The 25,217-nt window shown below is 48.7% G+C and overlaps 1 protein-coding gene across 2 annotated transcripts in view; it reads left to right on the top strand.

The window, feature by feature from the left end:
* The window catches only part of PIP5K1B (phosphatidylinositol-4-phosphate 5-kinase type 1 beta), a 324,487-nt gene that overhangs the window by 296,542 nt on the left and 2,728 nt on the right, over nucleotides 1-25,217 (top strand). For both annotated transcript variants that reach the window (XM_062207066.1, XM_062207065.1), the window contains one exon: nucleotides 13,349-13,466. In XM_062207066.1, coding sequence (XP_062063050.1) covers nucleotides 13,349-13,466 — 118 coding nt within the window. The remainder of the gene's footprint in view (nucleotides 1-13,348; nucleotides 13,467-25,217) is intronic.

A 25,217-nucleotide genomic window follows, 5' to 3' on the forward strand; every position in this document is an offset into this window, starting at 1 on the left:
TGTCCCTCTTCATCCTCTGGGGCTCAGTTCGATTTATCCCTTAGACACTGTGTGCTCCTAATGACTCAGGACAAGGTGTTGACCTGTAAAGCAGAGATCACTAGTATCTGTGACGTTTTCCAATTATTCGAGTCAGAGCTTGTAATTAGTTTGGTGTTGGTCTAGCCACGTACGAGAAACCTTACTGTCACTCTGCAACTCTTTGAAGCAAGCAAGCACACCAAAAATCAATCCTGCTTATGGTTTTCCAATAACTCTCAACAGTCCTAATTACAGTATACATCTGTGAGAACAAAACTGCCTTTCCAGGCTCTTCCCATACTATTTTTTCCAGAAGTTTCTACAGACTTAATAGTCCTTTGGATTTTGACTAAACTTAGGTGCTGAAAGTGGTCAAGCAAACCTGAATAAAATCTGAAATCTCACCCACCCAGCATTCTCTGTAGTAACCTTTATTTCAGATAACATCATGTGCTTATATATATAAGCTTACTGGGATTTTTTCCCCTAGCATACTGGCTATTAAACATTTAACAGAGCCGGCACCGTGGCTTAACAGGCTAATCCTCCGCCTTGCGGCGCCGGCACACCGGGTTCTAGTCCCGGTTGGGGCACCAGATTCTGTCCCGGTTGCCCCTTTTCCAGGCCAGCTCTCTGCTGTGGCCAGGGAGTGCAGTGGAGGATGGCCCAAGTCCTTGGGCCCTGCACCCCATAGGAGACCAGGAGAAGCACCTGGCTCCTGCCATCGGATCAGCGCGGTGCGCCGGCCGCAGCGCGCCTACCGCGGCAGCCATTGGAGGGTGAACCAACGGCAAAGGAAGACCTTTCTCTCTGTCTCTCTCTCTCACTGTCCACTCTGCCTGTCAAAAAAAAAAAAAAATTAACAATACACTGCTTCTTTTGAGTCACTCAAATCCATAAAATGCATATTTCTTTCTAAAGTAATCTTCAGTGATAATACCAATAATGGCTAAATGCATGGCCCTCCAGTGACAGATTGTGCAGTCCTGTATAAGGATTCCTGATCTGATAAAGGCTTAACAAATGTTTGTTGGATTTTACTGAACAACTCTCCTTTTGAAAGGAAATACAGGGGCTGGCGCTGTGGCGCAGCAGGTTAACACCCTGGCCTGAAGTGCTGGCATCACATATGGGCGCCGGTTCTGGTCCTGGCTGCTCCTCTTCCTATCCAGCTCTCTGCTCCTGGCTTCGGATCAGCGCAGCTCTGGCAGTTGCGGCCATCTGGGGAGTGAACCATCAAATGGAAGACCGCTCTCTCTCTCTCTCTCTGCTTCTCTTCTCTCTGTGTTACTCTTTTGAATAAATAAATAAATCTTTAAAAAATAAAAAAGAAAGGAAATACAGTGTTTATGCAGTGTTTGGTAAACAGTAGGATTCTACTTTTGGGGCACCTTAAATATAAGTTCCTTGACGGTTCCGGTTTTTCTTGGTTTATGAGTGCATGTCAGGTGCAGGCTGTTTCTCCCCTGAGTGGTGTTTGGACTAAAGAAGGGGCAGGGAGCCACTCATTCTGTTGGCCAAGGCCAGGTTGTCCTGGAAGCATTTATGCCTCTGATGTATCGTCTCAAAGCGCTGGAGGCCAGAAGTCTGAGAGCAGGGCTTCAGAGCATAGGTCCCTTCTGCTGCGGCGAAAAACCTGTTGCCGGCCCTGCTCCCGCCTGCTGGCTGTCTGTGGCGAGCACTTCTTGGCTTGTTGGTCTCTGCCTTCATCTTCACGTGGAGTTCTTGTGTGTATCTCTCCAGGTATCTAAATTTTTCCTTTTTTTAAGAAGATTTACTTATTTATTTGAGAAAGAGAGATCTTCCATCTGCTGGCTTAATCCCCAAATGCCCACAACAGCCAAGGCTTAACCAGGCTGAAGCCAGGAGCCAGGAATTCCATCTAGGGTGGCAGGAACCCAGGTACATAGATCATCGTCCACTGCCTCCCAGGTGCATTAGCAGGGAACTGGATTGGAAGTGCAGCATAGCTGGGACTTGAGTCAGCTCTGATGTGGGGTGCAGGTGTCCTGAGAGGCAGCTTAACCTGCTGTGCCACGACGCCTCCCCCACCCCTGCCTTTTTCCTTTTCTGTTTTTTTTAAAGATTTTATTTATTTATTTGAGAGGTAGTGTTACAGACAATGAGAGGGAGAAACAGAGAGAAATGTCTTCCATCCATTGGTTTACTCCCCGAATGGCGGCAACAGCCAAAGCTGTGTCGATCCGAAGCCAGGAGCCAGGTGCTTCCTCCCAGTCTCCCATATGGGTGCAGAGGCCAAAGCACTTGGGCCATCTTCTGCTGCTTTCCCAGGCCACAGCAGAGAGCTGGATTGGAAGAGGAGCAGCCAGAACTAGAACTGGCGCCCATATGGGATGCCAGCACCACAGGTGGAGGATTAACCTACTGTGTCACAGTGCTGGCCCCACCTTTTTCCTTTTCATAAGGACATCATCATGCTGTGAGCGGGTGCACCGTACCCCCACCTCCTCTCTTAACTCATCATATCTGCATTGACCCTCTTCTTGAATGAGGCCTCATTCTGAGATATTGGAAGCTGAGACTTCAACATATGAATTTTAAGGCGACGCAATTCAGCTCATGACGTCATCTCGCTGCATTAAGCTCATCTTTCTGGATTGTTTTTGTTTCTTTTCAATGCTGACAGCAGCAAGTGTAAAGAGATTGCAGAGTATCTGGAACCAGAGTATCTGGTTGCAAACTTGTCAGCGAGGCATAGCGTAGAGAGATAATAGTGCTTGGGTCAGGAGTTGTTTCCTGTTCACTTTATGTTAAACTTGGGTTGGTTCCATTAGCTTCCACAGCAGAAGACATTTCCAACGCAGCATGTTGCGTTTCTCATATGCCACCGTCATCTCAAATTTTGGTGGAAGGATGGAAAACCAAGGCTAAGAATCTAGCTAAGCATGACCCGTGAAGGTTAGACATCTTGCTCCAAAACAAGGGTGCTTTAAAAATTCATGGAAAAGTGAAAATAAAGGTTAATTTTGATGCAAAAGAATTTTGAAGTGCATATGTAGCTTTTTCATAGCATTCCTTTTCCACGTGCACTTTGAAGACCTTCCCATACAGCCCACACGGCTACTGGGTGCCAAGTTGGCGCTGGCACTCAGCTCCCCTGCCTCTTCTCCTTATCCCTCTGAACTACAGAGGCCAGGGATGCCCTGTGATTTAAGAGGTTCTAGTTCCCGTTGCTTTCTGGTGCTTTTCTCTGCCTACAGAGTATAACCAACAGCTCTGATTTCAGTGTGTGCCATTTATCTAGGGGTGCTTTGTGGACTGCCCAGACCACAGCTTTTTAGTCCCCCCAGTCCTGACCTCTGCAACCTGCTTGAGCAGAATCTCTCTCAACTCCACGGACGCAAACTCTAGGCTGTGGGCCAATTCCCATGGTGGGCTCTGGCAAATATGAGCCAACCACTGCATTTTCTGGAGAGTGGAAGCCATCCACTGTTGTGGAGCGCAGTAGAAATTATTTTGATCATCAGCATTTGTACACTGATTTGTGGTTGTTTTGGTGGCTTCCTTTGCTTTATAAGATGTATTTATTTATTTATTTATTTGAGGGGTAGAGTTACAGAGAAAGAGAGAGAGGTCTTCTGTCTGCTGGTTCACTCCCCAAAAAGCCACAACAGCTGGAGCTGGGCTGATCTGAAGCCAGGAGCCAGAAGCCTCTTCCAGGTCTCCCACGCAGGTGCAGGGGCCCAAGCACTTGAGTCATCTTCTACTGCTTTTCCAGGCCATAGCAGAGAGCTAGACTGGAAGAGAAGCAGCCGGGACTAGAACCTGCACTTATATGGGATGCCGGCACTGCAGGCAGTGGCTTTAGCTTCTGCACCACAGCGCCAGCCCCGGTATAACACACTTCTACTCCCAGCTTTCCTGAGTTCAGCTTTTTTAGATTTCACTTGTAAATTAGCTCATATAGTATTTGTACTCCTGTGTTTGCTTTATTTTTGTTTTATTTTATGTATTTCATGTAGCTTAATGTCCTCCAGATTCGTTTGTGTTATGCAGAATGACAGAATCTCCTCCTGTTTTAAGACTGAATAGCATTCCTGTGTGTGTGTGCACACGTGTGTGCATGTGTGCATCTCACATCCATCCATTATTGGTGGCTTGTTGGTTTTTTTCTTTTATTTTGTTTTTTGAAACCCCTCAGTGGCCTTGACCTGGAAGATTTACCTACTTTTCTTTGGCTTTTAGTGTAGTACCTGGAATGAAGTAGGCACTCAGTACACATTTGAATATACATTGAGTTCTTTTGTAAGTGGAAAAGAAAATATAGTTTTTTTATGCTGACAGTCTGCTATTGAAATTATAATTTGTATATAGTGCAATGCAGAAATCTTAAATGTATGGTTCTTCAAATGTTGACAAGTATATATAGCAGTAAACCTCACCCAGATTAGGATGTAGGACATTCTGCCTTCCCACCAGAAGTTCTCTCCCACCCCTTTCTAGTTCTGACCTCAAGGTCATGGTCAATTTCCTTTGTTTATCTTCTGGAAAAGTTTCAAGCTTTAACTTTCAAAATTTATCTACCATTTATCTCAAATTAACTTGTGTGTGTGGCTTGAGATGGGAGTAGCAGTGGTTTGTTTTGTTCTTTAACATATGCTCCTGCTCCTTTGGATTAAGTTGAATAATCAAGACTTACTCATAGCAATAGATCTGTCCTTTGGAAATGGATCTGCCTATCTCTTCTTCCATGTTGTAGTTGAAACAACATTGCTGGGACTATCATGGAAGTATAGAAATATGCACCAGGAGTATGGCTTGAGCCAATATGTGTGTAGGACATGGTGATCTCCAACATCAGACCTGAGCTCGAGTCTAGGAGTTGCCTGTGGTTAGACAAGTTAGCCTTAGCAAGATGTACTAAAGACGTCATGAGACACAGCTTCCAGGGTTATCTTCAAGGATGAAATGAAATAACATGTGTTGTATACACATAACAGACAGTGGTGATGCCTGCCTTAAAAGTGTGTCTGTTGAAGTGCAGCGTGGGGAAGAAAAATAAATCCCATAGAGATGCATGGTGCAGAATGTTCCTCACTGGACTGAGGGCTCCTTTAGGGAAAGTTTTTCCTACCCCACTCACATACACACCTGCCCCCAGGGGGAAGAGGGACCGTGCTTGCTGCTGGGGCTGCCAGCTCTCTGAGCACCTGTGGCTTCTCATCCCCAGAACCAGCAAACCTCGAGATACTCAATGTAGTTCATGTTGCCTGTCCGATCTAAGTGTTGCTCTTTGTGCTGTGTCTGTGGCAGGCTTCACGGCCGCTGGTATTCACTTACACGGGGTGAGGAGAAGATGAAGCCGAAGCACTAGACCCATGTGGCTGCCATCAGTTAATACCAAAGAGAGAGCCTGTTGCTCTGCAGCCTTCATTAGAAACCCGTGGTCCCAGGGTGGGCTTGTGACCCAGCAGTTCAGTTGCCACTTGAGCCACTCACGTCCAGTATCCCCTGTCCTGGCCTGAGTCCCCCGCTGCTCGGCTTCCGATCCAGCTACTTGCTGATGCACACCCTGTGGGTAGCAGATGGTGGCTCGAGTGCTTGGGTCCTTGCCACCCAAGGGGGACCCCTAGATTGAATTCCCAGCTCCTGCCTTCCACCTAGCCTAGCCTTAGCCCTGGCTGTTGGAAGCATTTGGAGAGTGAGCCAGCAGATGGAAGGTTTCTCTCCATCGATTTCTCTGCCTTTCAAATCAAATGAAAATTAATTAATTTTTTAGATATCATCTTAAAAAAAAAGAAATAGGCAGTTTCCTTGTCTGAAAACAGTGAAAGTGGGTGTTGGGGAAGAGCAGCAGGAGTGCTGGTGATGGAGAAGGGAGGCTTCTGTGGAAGCTTCCTGCTGGGAGCAAAGGTGAGGGAGCTGGGCCACTCGGTCTGGAGGTGGTGACCACTTCTTTGGGTTGGAGAGTCTTGTAGCCTTGCCTCCTTAGCCAAGGAGCTCGATGTTAGGGGGATGCTCATCGGGGCAGGGCGTGAGATGTGTGCCTGCTGATGTGTGCCTGTCCAGGCTGTTATCAGGAATTCCCAGGCCAGTGCTTGGAAAGTTCCAGCCTGCAGCACCTGCGTGCCCTCACCCCAGTGAGGTTCCTGGGCAGCACCTGCCCACGTTCCTGGGCAGGCCACAGGTGTTGGTTGCACTGTCACTGCAGAGATGCCAGCGTTCTTGCCCGTAAGCACTGTGTGACTCTAGGACTGAGCAAGTATGTGCTCCCTTAGGGGAGCACGGGCTGTGTTTGTGAGTTTGCTCTGCAGTTTGTTATGTTAACGTTCCCATAGCTAAACTTAGAATATCAGGAAAGGAATTCTTAGGGTACATCTGTCTGTGCCAGCAGACCCCATCAACAGGAACATAGAGAGTTCCAGAGGGTCAGAGTCAGTGTCCTACTCCTGCGCATGTGTGCAGAACAGCTTTGCACTTTGTGAGCCTTGCTGTCGCTTGGATTGTCCAACACCTGCCTCCTGGTGACCCTGTGCATCGGGCTGGTAGCTGGTGCAGGATCCCAGTGCCACCATGACTCGCCTCAGGTCAGGGCTAATTGTTAGGGAAGCTGTCCGCAGTCAGGCCCTGTCTGGGTCCCCATCCTCCAACCCCCATGCCCATCAGTCGGCTTCTAAAAAGGAGTAGCCTACTATGTGGCATAAATGTAAGCAGAAGTAGAAGAAAATTAAAAACATTTTTCTTGGCATGACCTGGCCATTTGACTTTAAACCCAGGGAGAGAGATTCAGTGCTGGCTTGCTGCTGGCCAGGCAATAAGTAGTATTTACATAGTCATGACCATATAAACTGTATGTACCCGCTTTCTCATTTAAAAGCCCATCTGTGGACCAAGCAAGAAAAATCTGGGGCTAGCTGCAAACTAGACTATATTGGCAGCTATGACAAAGTAGAGATAGAAAGGGTTGTCTTTTTAATGCGTCTAATACAAAAGCTGAGGAGGAAGCAAGCACAGAGAGGAACTATGTGAGAAGTTAGAGGTACAGTGTGTGTGGTTGGTGGAGTTAAAAGGGGCTGTTAACCGTGTCATTCGCAGTTATAAAATAAATGCAAACAGCGAATGGAGAAGCGGCTGAATGTCCTTCCTAGTGAGTCTATAGGTGCTGCCTCAGGTGGGGACTATCTTTAGTTCTCTGATTCGTGAAAAGTTAGGAAGGAAATCACCAGAAGAGCTGCACAGAGATATTCTAAGAGGAACTGTGGATGGCTAGACTGGGGGTGGGAGTGAGGGGCAGAGGATTCCTGCTTTTCACGTAAGTCATGTGTATCGTGATGCATTTAGATGTTGTTATTTTGATAAAGAATTTTGGGGCAGTGTAGGATAACTTAAAAGATAGAAACTGTGGAAGGCCCCGAATGTTGCCTGCTCACATGCCCTGTGCCAGTTAACTATAAAACACGCGTGGGTCTGCAGACGGAAATCAGCGTGTTCCAGGCTGTGAAATTCCTGAGGACTGTTTGCAGCTGTTGGTAACAGAAAGAAGCATTTTTGTAAATGACAGAGAGGGCTGCATGGTATCCCAGCGCCATGAATGCCGGCTCCCAGGGGGAGAGCTGGGACGTGGGAGTGCTCCTCCTGGGCTGCTCTTTCCTATGGGAAGTGTGCGACTTTGGGGACCGGAGCCCAGAGCAGGGAAAGATGATGGGCAGCGCCTGTGCTTTCCCAAGGTTTCCTGTGTGGCTTGTTGCTAATTAGGCATCATTAGCCGTGAGACAGTCTGAATTGAGGGAATTGTGGCAAAACTTGATGGTGCAGAACCCAGGCAGGCAGCCAGACTCTTAAACCCAGTCCTGGAACATTAATTCTAGAAACGGATCGTCCCCAGCTCTGCGTCTAAGGAGTGCGGGCACTGTGACTGCACCCCGGAGATTGAGGGCGAGCCCCACTGGAGAGAGACCTTTGCTTGGAAGTGACCCCTGAAACAGACCCTGGGAAACTCTGAGCCAGAGAATTAGAAATTCACTCAAATAGGCTTGTAGGACAGTAAGCGAACAGGGTGATAGCAGGAATGTTGCCCAGTGTCAGGACTGGGGAGAAGTGATTGTTCAGTTGGTCAGTGGCATTTAAGTGATCATTTAAGTCATCATTCTTATTATTTTTTTTTTAAAAAGATTTAGTTATATTTTTTGAAAGAGTTACAGAGAGAGGGAGGGAGAAACAGAAAAGAGAGATGTTCCATGTGTTTGTTCACTCCTGTGGGCGCAACAGCAAGAGCTGGGTAAGGTCAAAACTCCACCCGGCTCTCCCACATGGGTGCAGGGGCACAAACACTTGGGCCATCCTCTGCTGGTTCCCCAGGTGCATCAGCAGGGAGCTGGATTGGTAGTGGAGCAGCCGGGACACAAACCTGCACCCTCATGAGATACTGGTGTCACAGGTGACGGTTTTACCCACTGTGCCACAACACCAGTCCCTAAGTGATCATTCTTTCTAGAATCTGTCTTACCTGTGCTGTCTGTGGCATCTTCAAGAGAGGAGGAATTTGCTGTGGATGATGGATGCATTTATTTGGGATGGATGATTTTCTCTTATATCACCGCCTTACTCTTTTAATAATTACATTTCATTAATATTCTTAAGTAGCAACCAACACACATTTGCAGGTATTTCAGAAAGTTTGTGGAAAATGGAATGAAAAGATAAGTTCATTTGGCTGCAAAAAACTTTTGGAATCCGTGCATCCGTTTTTCATGCACTCTGTGGAGAGCTCTTGTGTGCAGAGCAGTGAGCAGGTTCCTGAGCCCGGATAGTGCTTCATGTCCTCTGTGATGGGGAAAGGGACGCCTTTATCTTCAGTAATGTGTCTGACCTTTACTTTTCTCTCTCTGCTAAAAATAACATACCAGTGTTAAAATGAAATATTTTTAGCATGAGTTCTGGCTGAGGCCCAAAGCAAAAGTGTGTTTGAGATATAGAACTTGCAAGGGGAGTGGTCAAAAACCAGTTCTGCAACCCTTTTGAGTGCCCACCTCTGACCTTGGGAAGAGGTTAGAGGGACTGGGAGCTGGCAGGGAACGGTGACCTTCAAAGAAGATTGGAGGTGGGGGGAGGCGTCCATGCCAGCCCAGCGGAAGGGGCTTCAGTGGCACCCATCAGAGTGATTGACATCTGTCCTCTGTGTGTCTGACTCATGTCTGTGACCCTTGAAACCGACAGCAGAGCAAGGAGGGTTTGCTGCTTGGAGTTTGCTTCTGCCTCTTGCTCACTTCCATCTCCTTTCTCTCCCCCTTAGCAGTTGAGGCCCACATAATACTCATATGTACTGTAACCTCACCGTCTGCCTGCCTTAATATGATGGAAGTTCCATGAGGCAGAGACGTCTGTGTTGATCTCTGCTACCTGCTAGCACCTCAGGTACAACATGGGTGCATGGATGCTCAGGAGACATTTGCATGGTGCGTTCATTATCACGGATCACGCCAGCAACCCCCTGGGTTGGTGTTATTATTTTCATTGTATCTGTGGAAGCTGAGCTCAGAGGGCTGGGACCCTTGGCCGACGTCACACACCACTGAGAGGAAGAGCCGGGATGTGAGGCCAAATCCATGTCCTCCAAAGGCACCTGCTCCTGGCCTGTTGCCGCTTTATCAGCTCGGGGCTCCGTCTCCTGATAGTGGGTTCTCATCCTTTTTCAGCAGTAGGTAGTGTCTAAGATTTTGAGACATAACACGCCAGTTCTGTACTCTGCTCTCACTCAGCAGATGCTGCTCATTTGAATGAGGAGAGCAAAGATAAACATTAACTGGTGATGGAGCTGTCACTCTTGGCCAGGACAACAATAAGCCGTGCTATTCAGCATACATTTACTGGTACTTGACCATATAAATGCCTGGTTATTTACATAGCACTGTATATTTTACCAAGTTCCTTCGTATAGATAATTTTTGTTTAAATATGAAACTGTTGGAAACTTATGTAGCCTTATTATTTTTGTTAAATATTGATATCTATTTTTATTTTCATCTTTTATTTATGTGTTTGTTTATATATGTGAAGGGCAGAATGGCAGAGAAAGAGAGATCTTCCATCCATTTGTTCACTCTCCAACTGCCCGCAATAGCCAGGACTGAGGCCAGGCCAAAGCCAGGAGCCAGAAACTCCACGTTTACTCCCAGGCCCATGAGCAGGAAGCTGGATTGGAAGTGAAGCAGCCTGGACTAGAACCACACTAACATGGGATGCAGGTCCCCAAGTGCTGGCCTAACCAGCACTCCTGCCACTGTTAGGTGATTATGTTGAAAGTTCCTCGCAGGTTGGCCTCCATCACCTTGGTTTCATTCTGTAGTTGCAAGGCACTAAAATTGCAGCAGAGCAGGGCCAGCACTGTGGCGTAGCAGGGGAAGCCACCCCCTGCACTGCCGTGTCCTGTATGGACACCGGTTTGAGTCCCAGCTACTCCACTTCCGATCTAGCTCCCTGTAACTCTGCCTCTCAAATAAATAAATGTCTTTAAACAAAAGAAAAAAAAAAAGATTTTTTTGTTCTTAGAAAATTCACACTGATGAGATTAGAGGTAAGGAGGCATCTTGGGTGCAACTCAATCTGTTTAAACAGTTCAGAAAAAAATACTTGAATATTTGTAAAAAAAAATGATAAAGCAAAAGTGTTCACATGATAGTAACTAATGGATCTGACTGCAGGGTATCCTGGAATTCTTACTAGTATTCCTGCTCCTTTTCTGTGAGCTTCCAATTATTTCAAAATAAAAAAATGTTTAATAAACAAAATGTTAAAGGAAAAAGCACTTCCAGAATGTTCTTGATCTCCCATATGGACAGATGGTTGGACAGATGTCCTAGGAGAGAAATACATAATCATAGGCAAAAACTCAGACTGGAAGGGGAAAACTTAGATTTGGAGCCTCATTAATTAAATTGTACATCTACAAAATAACCCAGAAGCCATTAAAGGGCTTCTTTTTAATTTTGTAAGCCAAAAAATAGGAGTAAAAGCCAAAAGTCGTGTCACAGCTGTATACTTCCCACAGCTCGTTTCTGCCTGTGGTGTGTCGGTAGATAAAGGATGTGCGTTTCTCACAAGAGTAACAGCAGAATCACGCTCTACCTGCAGGAGGAGGGAGAGGGCGAGTGGCTGCTTCGCCATGCCAAGGCAGAAACCAGGTGAAGGTCGTGACCACGTCCTTGTTTCTTATCCACCAAATTACCTGAGACGTCTTTATTGCACCCCATGCCTCTCCACATGCGACTCTTGAACTCTTGTGGTTTGCTTAACCCAAGAAATCTGAGGGCTTCCGTTACAAAGTCAGCAACAAAAAGGAAAGAAGCCAAGGTGCCCTGCTGCGCCACGTCCATCGGGACAGGCTCTGGTCCCCAGACTGTGTAGCCTGTCTTAGGTTGAAAAGCAAGGGGCCTTTTTTTTTTTTTTTTCTAACTGTACCCAGAACATGGGAGACAATGTGTCAGATGCAAGGTGCGGTGCCTTTAACCCCTTCATGTCCACACTCGCAAATATCAGAAAAGCTCTGATCCATGCCGCGAGGGGTTTTGGACACGGTCACTAGGAAGGGGGAGACGAAGCCCACCAGCCCATAGACCCGCTGTGGCTCCTTGCCTGTTGCTGGTGGCCAGCCCCTCTGCCTGCCCTCCCAACACCAGCATCACCCTCTTGCCTCCGACTTTTTTCTTCTTCCCGTAAGACCTTCCTGTGACAGATTTCCATGGGCCACAATCATAACTGACTTTTATTTCTATAGGAAAAAAAATGTGCATTCCCCAGGCCTCTCAGTTCATTACTCATTTCAACACTGTCAAAATGGACCACGTACTTCAAGTTAGCCCTGGCTGTCAGACCAGAGCAAAGCAAAGTGTCCTATATTCAACTGACTCTCCGTATGCGTGTTGCCGTGGCGTCAGCTGCTACTGTTGTTACTGAGGGTACACGTGGGCCAGCCTCACGAAACACATAATATAGGGCCGTGCATCTGTGTAATCCGTGCTTACTGCAAGGGTGGTCCTTGCACCAGCAGCTTGAGTATCAGCCCCAGGCTCGATGCCAAACCTGTTGGATCAGAAAGTGAAGGGAGGCCCCACACAGGGGCCTTCAGGATTCTCATGCACGTGAAGTTTGAGAACCACAGATGTAATATAACCATTCAGCACAAAAGAGAAAAGAAGAAAATAGTTTTTTTTTTCTTTTTAAAAAAAAGCATCAGAGTGGGCATTGTGGTTCAGTGGGTTAAGCTACCACTTGTTACACCAGCATCCTATATCAGAGTGCCTGGGCTCAAGTTTCACCTCTCCTGCTGATCCAGCTTCCTGCCATTGTACACCCTAGGAGGCAGCAGGTGATGGCTCAAGTACTTGAGGCCCTGCTACCCATGTGGGAGGCCCAGATGGAGTTCCATGCTCCTGGCTTTAGCCTGGCCCAACCCTGGCTGTTGCAGGCATTTGGGGAGTGAACCAGTGGATGGAAGGTCTCTCTCTCTTTTGCTCTCTCTCTGTCATTCTGCCTTTCAAATAAATAAAAAGAAATGAACCTTTTAAAAAAAAGTGGTCACTGCTAATGGTGCATGCGGTATCTTCTGTAAAACAGCAGCACATGAATACAGCAGTCCCCTTTCATCTGCAACATTGCTTTCTGTGGTTTCAGTTTTCCATAATATCCAGGGGTCCAAAAACACTGAATGGAAAATTCTAGAAGTAAACAGTTTGTAAGTTCTAAATTGTGTGCTGTTTTAAGTCATGTGCTAAAATCTCACAGCATCTCTTTGTCCAGTTTCTACCCTGTATAAGCTCCCCACCCGTTAGTGTCTCAGTTTCCATAGTGACTGTTGCCACATGGCAGTGCTTATGTTCAGGTAAACCTGGTTGTACTTAACATCCTAACCTACAAGAATGGGGACTGGCCTTTTGAAGAGAAGCCCTCGTACTTCCTTTAAATGAGATGGTGAAAGTTTATCATAGGGATGTGTGTGTCTGAAAAACATGCTGAACATAGGATTCAGTGCCATCTGCAGCTTCAGGCGTCCACTGGGGGGCTTGGGCTACAGCCCCCATGGACAGGGTTTGAGAGGAGAACTGAAATAGCGAGGACCAACCATTCACAGGCAGCTAAGGGACAGCCACTCGCAAGGCGTGGGGGCCACAGATCCCCTAGCAAAAATGCCACCAATGTCTCCTACACTAAAGAGGGAAAATGTGCCACTAACAAAGCCACATTGTTTAAACCCAGAGACCCCATCTCCAGCCAGGACCAACTCTCAGCACAGTTCTGCATCCCAAAAAAAGCTGCCCGCTCCAGCTCTTAGCCCAAACTCTGGGTTCACGGTTCCCCTCTGTTGTTCCAGCAAAGGGCTGCCTTCCAGTTCCACCTTCACCTTGGAAGAGGGGACCATCTACCTGACGGCCGAGCCAGCCGCCCTGGAAACACAGGACGACAACGCCTCGGTGCTGGACGTCTATTTAGTGAGTTGGTTTTGTTTTCATTTCTCCTCCTCCCTTTCTGGTTTACAAATGGATGTAGGCCGTGGCTCACGCAGAAAAACCTCTGGGAAGCCACACACACTAGGATTCTAAAAGAAACAGTTGCAGCCCATCGCCTGGGCAGACCGAGCAGCCTTGTCCAAGCCGTTTGCCACAGTGCACGTGAACCACTGCACAGCAGAGTGCCTGGGTTAGTGCTCAGTCACGGAGAGAACAAGGGAACGGGTGCCCCAGCGTCCAGGCGACATGCACTCCTTGCTGTTTTTCCCAATGAAGTTGTATCTTCCGTGGACTCCACTGTGCCCCCTAGTGTTTGAACCTTGATAAGGTTAAGAGGCCAGCAGTGGAAAGAACTGGAATTTAGCACCAAAGAATCTTCGCTGACTGCCCCCTGGGCTGCCAGCAGCCAGCTGTGTGCTTTGGGCCGGAGCCTCTATGACTGCCTCCCTGCCCACCTCACGCGGTGACTTCTGGGATGCGAGCGATGAGATGGGTGAGCACCCCGCAGGAACCGTGACGTGACGCCTGGGAAGGCAGCCTGCTGGGCTAGGCTGGGTAAGGGTGTTTCCGTTCACAGTGCATCTCGCACATGTACCTGTGTCCCTGCACACGTGGGCAGAGCCACAGGAATCGGGGAAAGTGCAGATTGGTGTTTCCTGTCTGCTTGCTGTTTGCTCGCCCTGAGCCAACAGTCTGTCTCCGCGGGTGCACACACGTGCACACACACGCAGACACAAGCACACACAGACATGCCCCTCAGGCCTCGACAGCACCTGGCCCGAGTCTCACCCCGTGCATCGCCTGAGGCTGCACTTTCTGCTTCTCCCCTGGCCCTTCAGCTGTGCTCTGCAGGACACCGGTCATTTTAAATGCTGCCCTTCAGCCCCCAGCCCTCAAGCGTCTGCCCAGCTGTCGTGGAACCAGGCCAGAGTCCCCACTGCCCTGCACGGCTGACCTTCCCTGCCTCCCCCAGCCACACTGCCTCCTGCTCTTACTCATACAATCCAAGCACGTTTCTGCCTCAGGGCCTTTGCATCGCCTGTCCCTGTCATGTAGTCTTTCCCTCACTTCCTTCAGTGCCTCAGCCCAAGCATTGTCTCAGATAGGCCTTCCTTGGCTTCCCTGTATAAAACAGCGCCCCCTACCTCCAACCAGCGTGGAAGAACTTTCTTAATGCTTTATTTTTTCATGTTAATGTACTGTTAATACAAAGACAACAGATTCACTGTAATTCATAGATATAATCCTAAGAATATAATTATAGCTTCTCTCTTTCCCTTTCTTCCTTCCCTTCTGTTTTAGTTTTTGAAATAACATATTTCTTTTTCTTTTTTAAAGATTTATTTATTTATTTGAGAGTTACAGAGAAAGGGAGAGATAGAGAGAGGTCTTCCATCTGCTGCTTCACCCCTCAGATGGCTGCAACAGCCAGGCATGGGCCAGGCCAGAGCCAGAAGCCAGGAGCTTATTCCAGGTTTCCCCCATGGGTAGCAGGGGCCCAAGCATTTGTGCTGTCTTCTGTTGCTTTCCCAGGCACATTAGCAGGGAGTGAGATCAGAAGTGGAGCAGCCAGGACAGGAACAGGCATCCATATGTCGTGTCTGTTTCATAGGCAGTGGCAGCTTTACCCACTACGCCACAATACCACCCTGAGATAACCTATTCCTGATTAGCATTACAGTCCAAGATTAAGATGCAATGGGCAGGGCCGGCACTGTGATGTGGTGAACTAAGCCTCCACCTCAGTGCCGACATCCAATATGGGCACCAGTTCGAGTCCCGGCTGCTCCTCTTCCAATCCAGCTCTCTGCTGTGGCTCAGGAAAGCAGTGGGAGATTGACCAAGTCCTTGGGCCCCTGCATCCACGTGGGAGACCTGGAAGAAGCTCCTGGCTTTGGATCAGCCCAGCTCCAGCTGTTGGGGCCATTTAGGGAGTGAATCAGTGGGTAGAAGACCTCTCTCTCTCTCCCTCTCTCTGCATGTAACTCCTCAAATAAATTTAAAAAATGCAACTGAGAACACCCGCATCCACCATCAGAGCACCAGTTCCAGTCCCAGCTGCTCTACTTCTCACCCAGCTCCCTGCTAATGACCTGGGAAACAATGGGTGATGGCTTATGTGCCTCAATCCTTGACACCCATGTGGGAGACCCGGATGGAGTTCCCGGTTCCTGGCTTCAGCCCTGGCTATTACAACCATTTGGGGAATGAACCAGTGAATGGAAGAGCTCGCTCCCGTTCCCTCCCTACCTCTCTCCTTCTGTATTTAAATCATTTTTAAATGGGAAGAGGGAGGCACAGGGAAAGCCCAGCCTTCTTTGCTGGTTGCATTGCTAGCACGTGGGGGCCAATTAGGAATCAAAGAGCCATGGAAATGTAGAGGTAACAGAGATGATGGTGGCGGTGGTGGTGGTGGCTGCTGTGGCTTTGCTGTGGCCCTGAGTGAGGGGAGGGAGGAGAGAGCAGACAAGATGTGGAGAGGGTACCGAGGCAATGGACATCCCCTGCCAAGCTTGGAGAAAAATGGACATCACCAGGTCTGATTTTGCAGCAAATCCCAGTACGCTTTGAAACATGTCTAAGTGTTTCCTACACACCTGGAACTGCCCCAAATATCTTATCCGCATTAGATGTAATTCTCAGGGTATCCCTGTGAAGCAGCTCCATTTCACAGACAGGGAAACTGAGGCACACAGAGGTTATGCAGTCTGGCCAGGTGGTGCAGCATTTATACATTCAGGAAGACCTGGGATTCATGCGCGTGGGGACCCGCCCAGAACCAACAGTGGTAACAGCTGAGCCGTGCTGTCCACTTTAGGAAATGTGCTGCCCTGCATTGTACAGGTCAGACCCAGGGCACTTAAGACAGCAGGCGATGTGGCGAGAAGGTACGGGGGAAAACAGGACTCAGAGACAAACAGGGCTCATAGACAACGTCTTTTAAATTTCAGCATGAAACTGTTGTGGTTGGCAACAGTTAATCATGTATTTCAGAATCGTTGGTAGAGAAGAGTCTGTGTGTTCCAACACAAAGAAATGATAAGTATCTGAGGTCACCCTGATCCGGTATTACACCTTGTATACGCAGATGAAAATGTCACACTGCACCCCTAAATAGGAACAATTACTATGTGTCAGTATGTTTTTAAAATATTAAATCAAGGGGGCCAGTGCTGTGGCATGGTGGGCTAAGCTTCGCCTGGGTTGCCAGCTTCCCATATGGGTGCCGGTTTGTGTCTTGGCTGCTTCTCTTCCAATCCAGCTGTGGCCCGGGAAGGCAGTGGAGGATGGCCCAAGTGCTTGGGACCCTGCACCTGCATGGGAGACCTAGAAGGAATTCCTGGTTCCTGGCCTCGGATCCTGCTGTTGCAGCCAGCAGATAAAGGCCTCTCTCTCTCTCTCTCTCTGCCTCTCAAGCAAATAAATAAAATCTTTAAAAAATACATTAAATCAAGTAAAGTATAAAAAATAGGGAATGAAAGTTCCAGCAGACTCTGATAAGGACAACGATTTGGTATTGTTGGAAGGGTACGGGTGTTTAATAATAAAACTCTCGGCCAAACTGAGCACATCCCTGGTCCCAGGTACTTTTGCATTACCTCGTTCATCTAGGCAGGGGTTGTCCTTGTCTTCATTTAGACGGAGAAACTGAGGCTGAATTACACATTCATGGAACTGGTAAATGACAGCGCATCCGCCTCTGCTTCCTAAACTTGAACTCTGAGGCTCTGTCTCACTGTTGCCATTGACCACGGATACAAACCTCCCCTCCATCCTCTCCTTGTGACGCTGAGAGAGGGACTAGGAAGGAGTGGGACGTTTGTACTGAAAGTACGCTTTGTAGAAGTCTCACTGTGTTGTTTCCTTTCTGGTTCCTTCATCTCATTTTATTTATTCTCATGTATTTGGGAGGCAGAGAGCAAGCTCCCCTCCACTGGTTCACTCCCCACATACCTGCAGTGGCTCCTCACTGGGACCAAAGCCAGGATCAGGAACTCAGCCCTGGTGTCCCTAGTGGATGACAGGAACCCACTCACATGTGCCGTCACCTGTGCCCTGGCCCACATGAGCAGGAAGCCAGGGGCAGGTTTCAAAGCCAGGTCTTGTGATATGGGACATGGGAGTCCTAGCTGGCATTGTAACCAACAGGCCAAGCACCCACCCCTCCGGTCATTTTTTAATATTCAAGGACAGCTGGTCTCTAACTTTTTGACCTCAGGACCTCTGTATGCTCTTAAAAATTGTTCGAGATCCCAAAGAGTTTTTGTGTATGCAGGTTATATCCATCAGTGTTCCATATTTTTTAAATTAAAACTAAGAAAGTTGTAACGTATTCATTAGTTCATCTAAAATAATTATACATATATGTTAACTTAAATAACATCATGTGAATGTAACTGTATTTCACAAAACCAAAGTAGATTTAATGAGAAGAGTGGTGGTGTTTTATGCTTTTGTAAATCCTCCTTCTCTGGCTTAATGGAAGCAACATGAGTCTCCCACGTGTTTCTGTATAGGTCTTTGACGATGTGAAATGACCTCCTCTTTTAATTCCCTGGTGGGAGGGGGTGAGAATGGAAAGGCGAATAACAACTTAGTACTTTCAGAAAAACACTCGTTTGACCTTATGTCCCCCATACAGTTTTTCTAGTATTTTTAAACATTTGTATTTGCTTATTTTCATTTTATTTCAAAGGCAAAGAAAGACAAGAGACCTTTCATTCACTGGTTCACTCTACAAATGCCCAGCACAGCCAGGGTTGGGCCAGACCAAAGCCAGGAGCTCAGAACTCCATGTGGGAGGTAGGGACCCAAGCCCTTGAGCCATCCCTGCTGCCTGCCAGGGTGCACAGCGGCAGGATGCTAGACAGGACCCAGACTCAGCACTCTGAGATGGGATGTAGGTGTTCCAAGTGGCAGCTTATGCTGCTGCCCCAAATGAGTGCACTAGTGTTTCTGGTTTTCAGTTTGGGCTCTTTACCTGTTGGAAAATCAAATGGAACATGAATTAGAAAGTCTGTGAAGTCTGAACTTCTCATTAATCATTAGTCGTGAATTAATTACTGTCTTTGGGCCTGAGTTTTCTTTTTATTTTCTTTTTATTTTATTTTATTTTTTGACAGGCAGAGTTAGACAGTGAGAGAGAGAGAGAGAGAGAGAGAGAGAAAGGTCTTCCTTCCGTTGGTGCCGATCAGGAGCCAGGTGCTTATCCTGGTCTCCCATGCCTGGGCCACAACAGAGAGCTGGACTGGAAGAGGAGCAACTGGGACAGAAGTGGTGCCCCAACCGGGACTAGAACCAGGGGTGCCGGCGCCGCAGGCAGAGGATTAGCCTAGTGAGCCGCAGCACCGGCCGGGCCTGATTTTTCTACATCTATAACATGAAGTACATCATCTTTGAGACCCCTGTCAGCCCTAAGCGGCTGTGACTCATTCTGAGTTATAGGAAGTCGCAAAATAAGATTTTTCTCATGTAGCTGCAGTTGTTTTTCCAGATTCTGTTGTTTCATCACCTCCTCTCCCATAAACCTTCACAGTATTTAAACTTAAATTTTATGGCAATCTTTCTGGAAAGTTCTGCACCATTAACTTGTCATTTTGGGGTATGTTTTCGAGCTGAAGATTTTTATTTTTTATGTCACCATAAACCTACACAGTACTGAAGCTTACATTTTATAGCAATCCGTCTAGAAAGTTCTGCACCATTAACTTGTAATCCCAGGGTATGTTTTCATGCCAGAAAGCTCGACTGTTGATTTCGCATGTTCTATGAGATCCGCAGGTGGACAGTTCTGTGGCTCTGCCTGCAGTCTTGTGGTCCCCTCTGCTTTATGAAAGAGGGGATGGACAAGCCCCACACAAGCCCGTCCTGCCCCTGCCCCTCCTTTCCTCTCGGCCTGATTCACCTGCTCTCAGTCATAGCTGTCGTCACTGAAAGGGCTCCGGAAGCTGCCATGGTGACGCTGTCTTGCAGATTGTCACTGGATGTGGTCCGCTTTCACTGGTAATGCTCCTCCCCTCCAGGATACAGCCCTTCTTTGTTCCTCATTGTGACCCAGTCCTCAAGAGCTTTTATTTGTACCTGGTGTGCAATGCTGTATATATCTGTCCCTTTAAAAACACATTGATGACTTACACACGCCAGATAGCATATGAAATTTCCCTGTAAGGCTCATCCCACACATTACATGCATGCGAATTAGGCCAGCAGGCCTGCTCTGTCCTGTGATGTGACATGAAACCCAAAAGAATGGGTGCCCTTGCAGACCCGCGCCTTGGTAAAGCTCTCCGAGCAGGTGCTGCACCTCATTCCCCCACACTGCTTCTAAAAGGCCCTTCACCTCTCTGTGAGTTCTGCACGCTTGGATTCATTTGCAAGTATTCAAATCCAGGAAGGCATCTTTCAAGATGGCTTTATCCAGTGCCCAAAGATGTGTTTCCCACTGAATGATGAGCTGATGACACAGATGAGGGTATTGAAAAGAATACAACAGAGATGCACAGGCCATGTGGATTTAAAATGGGCAATCATGCAGGCTTCACAGCAGAGCCAGATCCCACTGTCTGAAGAGTTCTAGATACGCGCAGGCACGGATGCTGTCTCGGCAGCTGTTATTTCCATTCCTTTGCCTGACGTAGAATACAGTTTGGTGTTCATGGGAAGAGAAAGAGCCACCCAGGGAAGGCCATTCCCGGGGAAATGGGAGAGCATCCTTTTATGCAGAGCCAAGAACGGGCAGGTACGTGGGAGGTAACGGGATTGCTCCTTTAATAAGCTGGGAGTTGGAAAGGTGACCGTCACACAGCAGTGGCAGTGGCGTTCTCCCTTCTGCTACTCAGTCCCCAGGTGATGGCCTGCTCTCTTTCACACCGCCCCTATTAACATGTTCCCACTAACGCATCCTTTCATCTGTGTAAGTGTCTCTGCAGAAGGCTTTTGAAGTCTGTTGAGAGCAGGAGAAATAGTTCAGCTGTCTTTCTAGCCATGCCAGTCTTAGAGATTGGTACCCTGATGGGCGGCTTGTGGACAGCTTGATTATTTAATGTCCTTTTAGGCTGCTTAATAATACTCTTTGATCACAGGAGGAAGGGTGGCAGAGAAGTGAAAATGATGGAATTAACAGCTTATCGTGCTATTGTGTTTGGGAAAAGCCTGAGCAAAAGAAGAAAAAACACTTGCAGTTAGGTCACAGAGGCCTTAGAAAATTCAGTGGAACTTGCTGGGTGTTTAGATGTGGATTCTTTGGCATTGGGGATAACCAGTTATGCATCCAGTATCGAATCTCCTTAATCATTCCCGTTACCAGTATTGGCTGCTGCAAGGGGTGTTTATTTACAACGGCAGTTCTGTTGCTTCTCGGGAGAGCTAGAAGCTTCACCCACCAAAGATGCCATTCAGATTTTTGAGAGCAGAGGAGGAAGGACAGGAAGGACAAACACGGTGTTTGTCCTGGAAGATATTTTCTTAAGTTATTTATTTATTTGAGAGAAAGAGGGGCCGGTGCCATGGCTCACTTGATTAGTCCTCCACCTGTGGCACCGGCATCCCATATGGGCGCCGGGTTCTAGTCCCGGTTGCTCCTCTTCCAGGCCAGCTCTCTGCTGTGGCCCAGGAGAGCAGTGGAGGATGGCCCAAGAGCTTGGGCCCCTGTACCTGCACGGGAGACCAGGAAGAAGCTCCTGGCTCCTGGCTTCGGATTGGCGCAACGCTGGCCATAGTAGCCATTTGGGGGTGAACCAACGGAAGGAAGACCTTTCTCTCTGTCTCTCTCTCTCTCACAGTCTATAACTCTACCTGTCAAATAAAAAAAGAGAGAGAGAGACACCTCCCATTTGCCTACAGTAGCAGGGACTGGGACAGGGCCAGAACAAAACTGGCAGCCAGGAGCAAAGTCCAGGTCTCCCACTTGAGGGGTAGGGGCCCAAGTACTTGAGCCATCGCCTGCCACCTCCCTGGGTGTACATCGGCAGGGAGCTGAAGTCCGGAGCCAAGAGCCAGGGACCAAACCCAGGTCCTCTGATGTGGGATGCAGACATCGTAACTATTAACCAAACACCTGTCGCTATCTTGGAAGACATTGAACCAGAGAATGCCATTTCCTCCCCCAACATGTGACATGTTGCTGAGAAACGAAGAGATTTCAGGAAGAGTAGACTAGGAGCCTGTGTTTCCAGAAATGATGCGCCTCATTATTATTAACCAAAGACTTGTGCAAGAGCTGAAAAGTGGGTGTCGCTATGGGTTATTCCTCTTCTTGAAGAGTGACACAGGCTTCAGAGTCAGAAGGCAGCCAGCAGTCTGGATTAGGAGGTCACCTGTGGGGTTGTTTTCCTTCCTAAGCAAACAGCATCACATTGTCTAAGGACTGGTCTAGAACCCTCGAGTTGGAATTGTAAACGCATCCTGGCTCTTCCTGTAGTTAACAGAAGTTAACTCTTCCAGAGTTAGCAGTTCAGTGACAGTGTGCCGGGCTCTCTGTGGTAGCTGGTTTGAGGCCTTGGGTTTGGTCTTGTCTGTGTTGTGCCAGCTTTACCCCGAAGTGTGGCCTCACGGGCCAGCTCAACTTCCCACTTTTTCAGGGCCAGTGCTGTTTTTCAGCTTGCCTGACTCTCCAGACCATCCACGGTTGCCCCATTACTCCTCACTCTTCGCCTCCTTGGCCTGGGCTCTCTGCCTTTCCCTGGTCCCTCCAGATTCCTTCTGTCGTCTTCTTTGGCTGGGGAAGCTAGCATTTAAGCCGTCTCCTGGGCAAGAATGTTGGAGGAAGAGGACCAGGCTCTGATGCTGCGGACGGGGGTCTTGGAAGCCTTGAGCCCACAGGAAACAAGCAGCAAACTTAAGAGGAGCCGGGTTAGGAACAAATGAGAATTTTACAAAAATAAGTTTATCGTTTAAGATTGATAGATTGATTTGAAAGTTAGTTACAGAGAGAGATTGTCCATCCACGTGTTCACTCCCAAAATGGCCACAGTGGCTAGGGCTGGGCTAGGATGAAGCTGAGAGTTTGGAACTCCATCTGGGTCCCCTCTGTGGATGGCAGGGACCCAAGCAGGTGGGCCATCTTCTGCTGCTTTCCCAGCATGTTAGTAGGTAGCTGGATCAGAAGTAGAATAGCCCCGGCTCATGGAATGCCAGCATTGTGGGCAGTTGTGTAACTCACCACACCACTATGCCAGCCCTGGAAAACCAAGTTTAAAATCCTTCCCCCTCCCCACCCGACCTCCTACCCCCGACCCCACCATGGACTTGGCCAACAGGACCGCCCTCCTTCAATAGAGGAGGAAGAGAAAATCCATAGTAAGTGTGGAGGATGGCATGAGGAGGGCTCAGGGGTGGGCACCTCACGGCTGGCTTCCCGCGTGTCTCTGCCTGGGCTAGTTTGTTAGGGCTACATAATACATTACACCCCTGGTGGCTCAGGCAAGGGCAGTGCAGTGTCCCACAGCCCCAGAGGCCAGCAGTCTGACTCTGGTGCCCATGGTGCCAGGCCCTCCTGAAGGCCCATGGGAGGATCCCTCCCTGCCTCCTGCAGCTTCTGCTGGCTCCGTGGGTTCCTTGGTCTTCTTTAACCTACATGGCTCTGAGCTCTCCCTCACGTCCCCACAGCCTTCTTCTCCATGCCTCCGAGTCCTCTCTTCTTTTAGGGACACCAGTCATGGGATTTAGGGCTCACTCTAGCCCCCATGATGTCATGTGAACCAGTGCCACCAGCAGAGTCCCCATTCCCAGGTGAGGTCACACTCTGAAGTTCTAAGTCGACAAGAGTTGGTGGGGGACACTGCTCAACCCACCACACCCTTGCCTTCCTGAGGGGCCTGGGACCACAAGGCTCCATTTCCCATTCACTTCCCTTCTCCCTGGCTATGTTGCTGTCAGATCATGCAGGTGTGGCTCATTTACGCTTTCCGCAAACAAGTGTCAGGTACATGCCTGTTGGGGACTCAGTGTGTTCTACAAAGAAATTCTCCGGGGGTAGGCTAGCACATTGGTTCTTTTTTTTTAAGATTTATTTATTTATTTTGACAGATAGAGTTACGGGGGGGGGGGGGTGTTTCCACCCTTTGGTTCACTCCCCAAATGGCCTCAATGGCTAGAAATGGGCTGATCTGAAGCCAGGAGCCAGGAGCTTCTTCTGGGTCTCCTACGTGGGTGCAGGGGCCCAAGCACTTGGCCATCTTCCGTTGTTTCCTCAGGTGCATTAGCAGGGACCTGGGTAGAAAGTGGAGCAGCCAGGACTCGAACCAGCACCTATGTGGGATGCCAGCATTGTAGGCGGTGGCTTTCCCACTACACCACAGCACCGCCCCCCCCCCCCCCAGCATTGGTTCTTTAAAAGGCCCTCAGTTCCTGGGCTGAGGTCCCCTGAGCTTGCACACTGGTGTAAGCCAGAGCTGTGGCACTCCCCTAGGGTGCCTTTCCAAGATGAACTCTAGGAAGAAGCCATGAACTTCAGGTTATGAACTGGCCTTGCCATGGAGTCCCTGCCTTCAGCCAGCCCTCTACTGCCACCTACTGGTGGAAAGGCAGCTCTGACATTGGCATAAGGCGTGATGGAGGTCCTCGCGTTGCAACCTAATTAAGGGGGAACGTCGGGTCTCAATGGACTGTTCCCACTCCATGGACTTTATTGTAGCCTTTCAGCGCCATGCGTGCAAGTTCAGCAGGGGGCGCGTCCTCCAGACGTCAAAGGCAGCGCACTCTGACAGGCGCAGCATCCACTGCCTTTCAAGTTGGCCTGGAGGCCGCAATTACAGCGGGACCCTGAACGCGGAGGTGCTAATCTTCCCTCAGATCCCAGCCGGCCCTTCTCCGTCAAAGCCAGCGCCGCCTGGGCCTCTTTGAAAGGGCCGCTAGCAGTCTGCAGAAAATGCCGCTGCTGCTGCTTAGGCAGCGACCTGAACAAAGTGTCTGCCACGCGGGGTGGATTTCAGTGCCTGAGGGGTCCTCTCTGCCAGTCGCCCAGCCCCCAGATGCCCCCAGATGACGGTACCTTTTGAAGTAAGCCCCCATAGGGACAGGATTAAGTAGAATACATGCAAATACAGAGCTTCCTTTATAAAGAAAAGACTCGGAATCTCAGGTTCCAGGGTCCACGGGCTGGGTGACATAAGCAAGGGGACTTTGTCTCCTTGCAGCTCTGGAGGATGGCAGTGTGCAATGAAAGCGCCCTCAGCACTGGCTCCCCCCAGGGCTCTCTTTGGCTTGCAGATGGCCCTTGTCTCCCCAGTTCTTTCCATCATCTGCTGTCTGCATGTGATTGTGTCCAAAATTCTTTTTTCTAAGGACACCAGTAATCCTGAGTTTGAGCCCCACCTGTGACCTCATTGTAACCTGATTTCCTCTGTAAAGACCCTGTCTCTAGGGGCCAGCCCTGTGGCAGAGTGGGTTAACACCGTGGCCTGCAGCACCAGCATCCCATATGGGCGCCGGTTCTAGTCCCAGCTGCTCCTCTTCCAGTCCAGCTCTCTGCTGTGTCCTGGGAGTGCAGTAGAAGATGGCCCAAGTCCTTGGGCCCCTGCACCCACGTGGGAGACCCAGAAGAATCTCCTGGCTCCTGGCTTCAGATCGGTGCAGCTCTGGCCATTGTGGCCATCTGGGGAGTGAACCATCAGATGGAAGACCTCTCTATCTATCTATCTCTCTCTCTCTCTCTGCCTCTCCTTTCTCTGTGTAACTCTGACTTTCAAATAAATAATCTTAAAAAAAAAAAGACCCTGTCTCTAAATGAGAGCA

Source organism: Lepus europaeus, chromosome 12, assembly GCF_033115175.1.
Source record: "Lepus europaeus isolate LE1 chromosome 12, mLepTim1.pri, whole genome shotgun sequence".
Taxonomy (NCBI): Eukaryota; Metazoa; Chordata; class Mammalia; order Lagomorpha; family Leporidae; genus Lepus; species Lepus europaeus.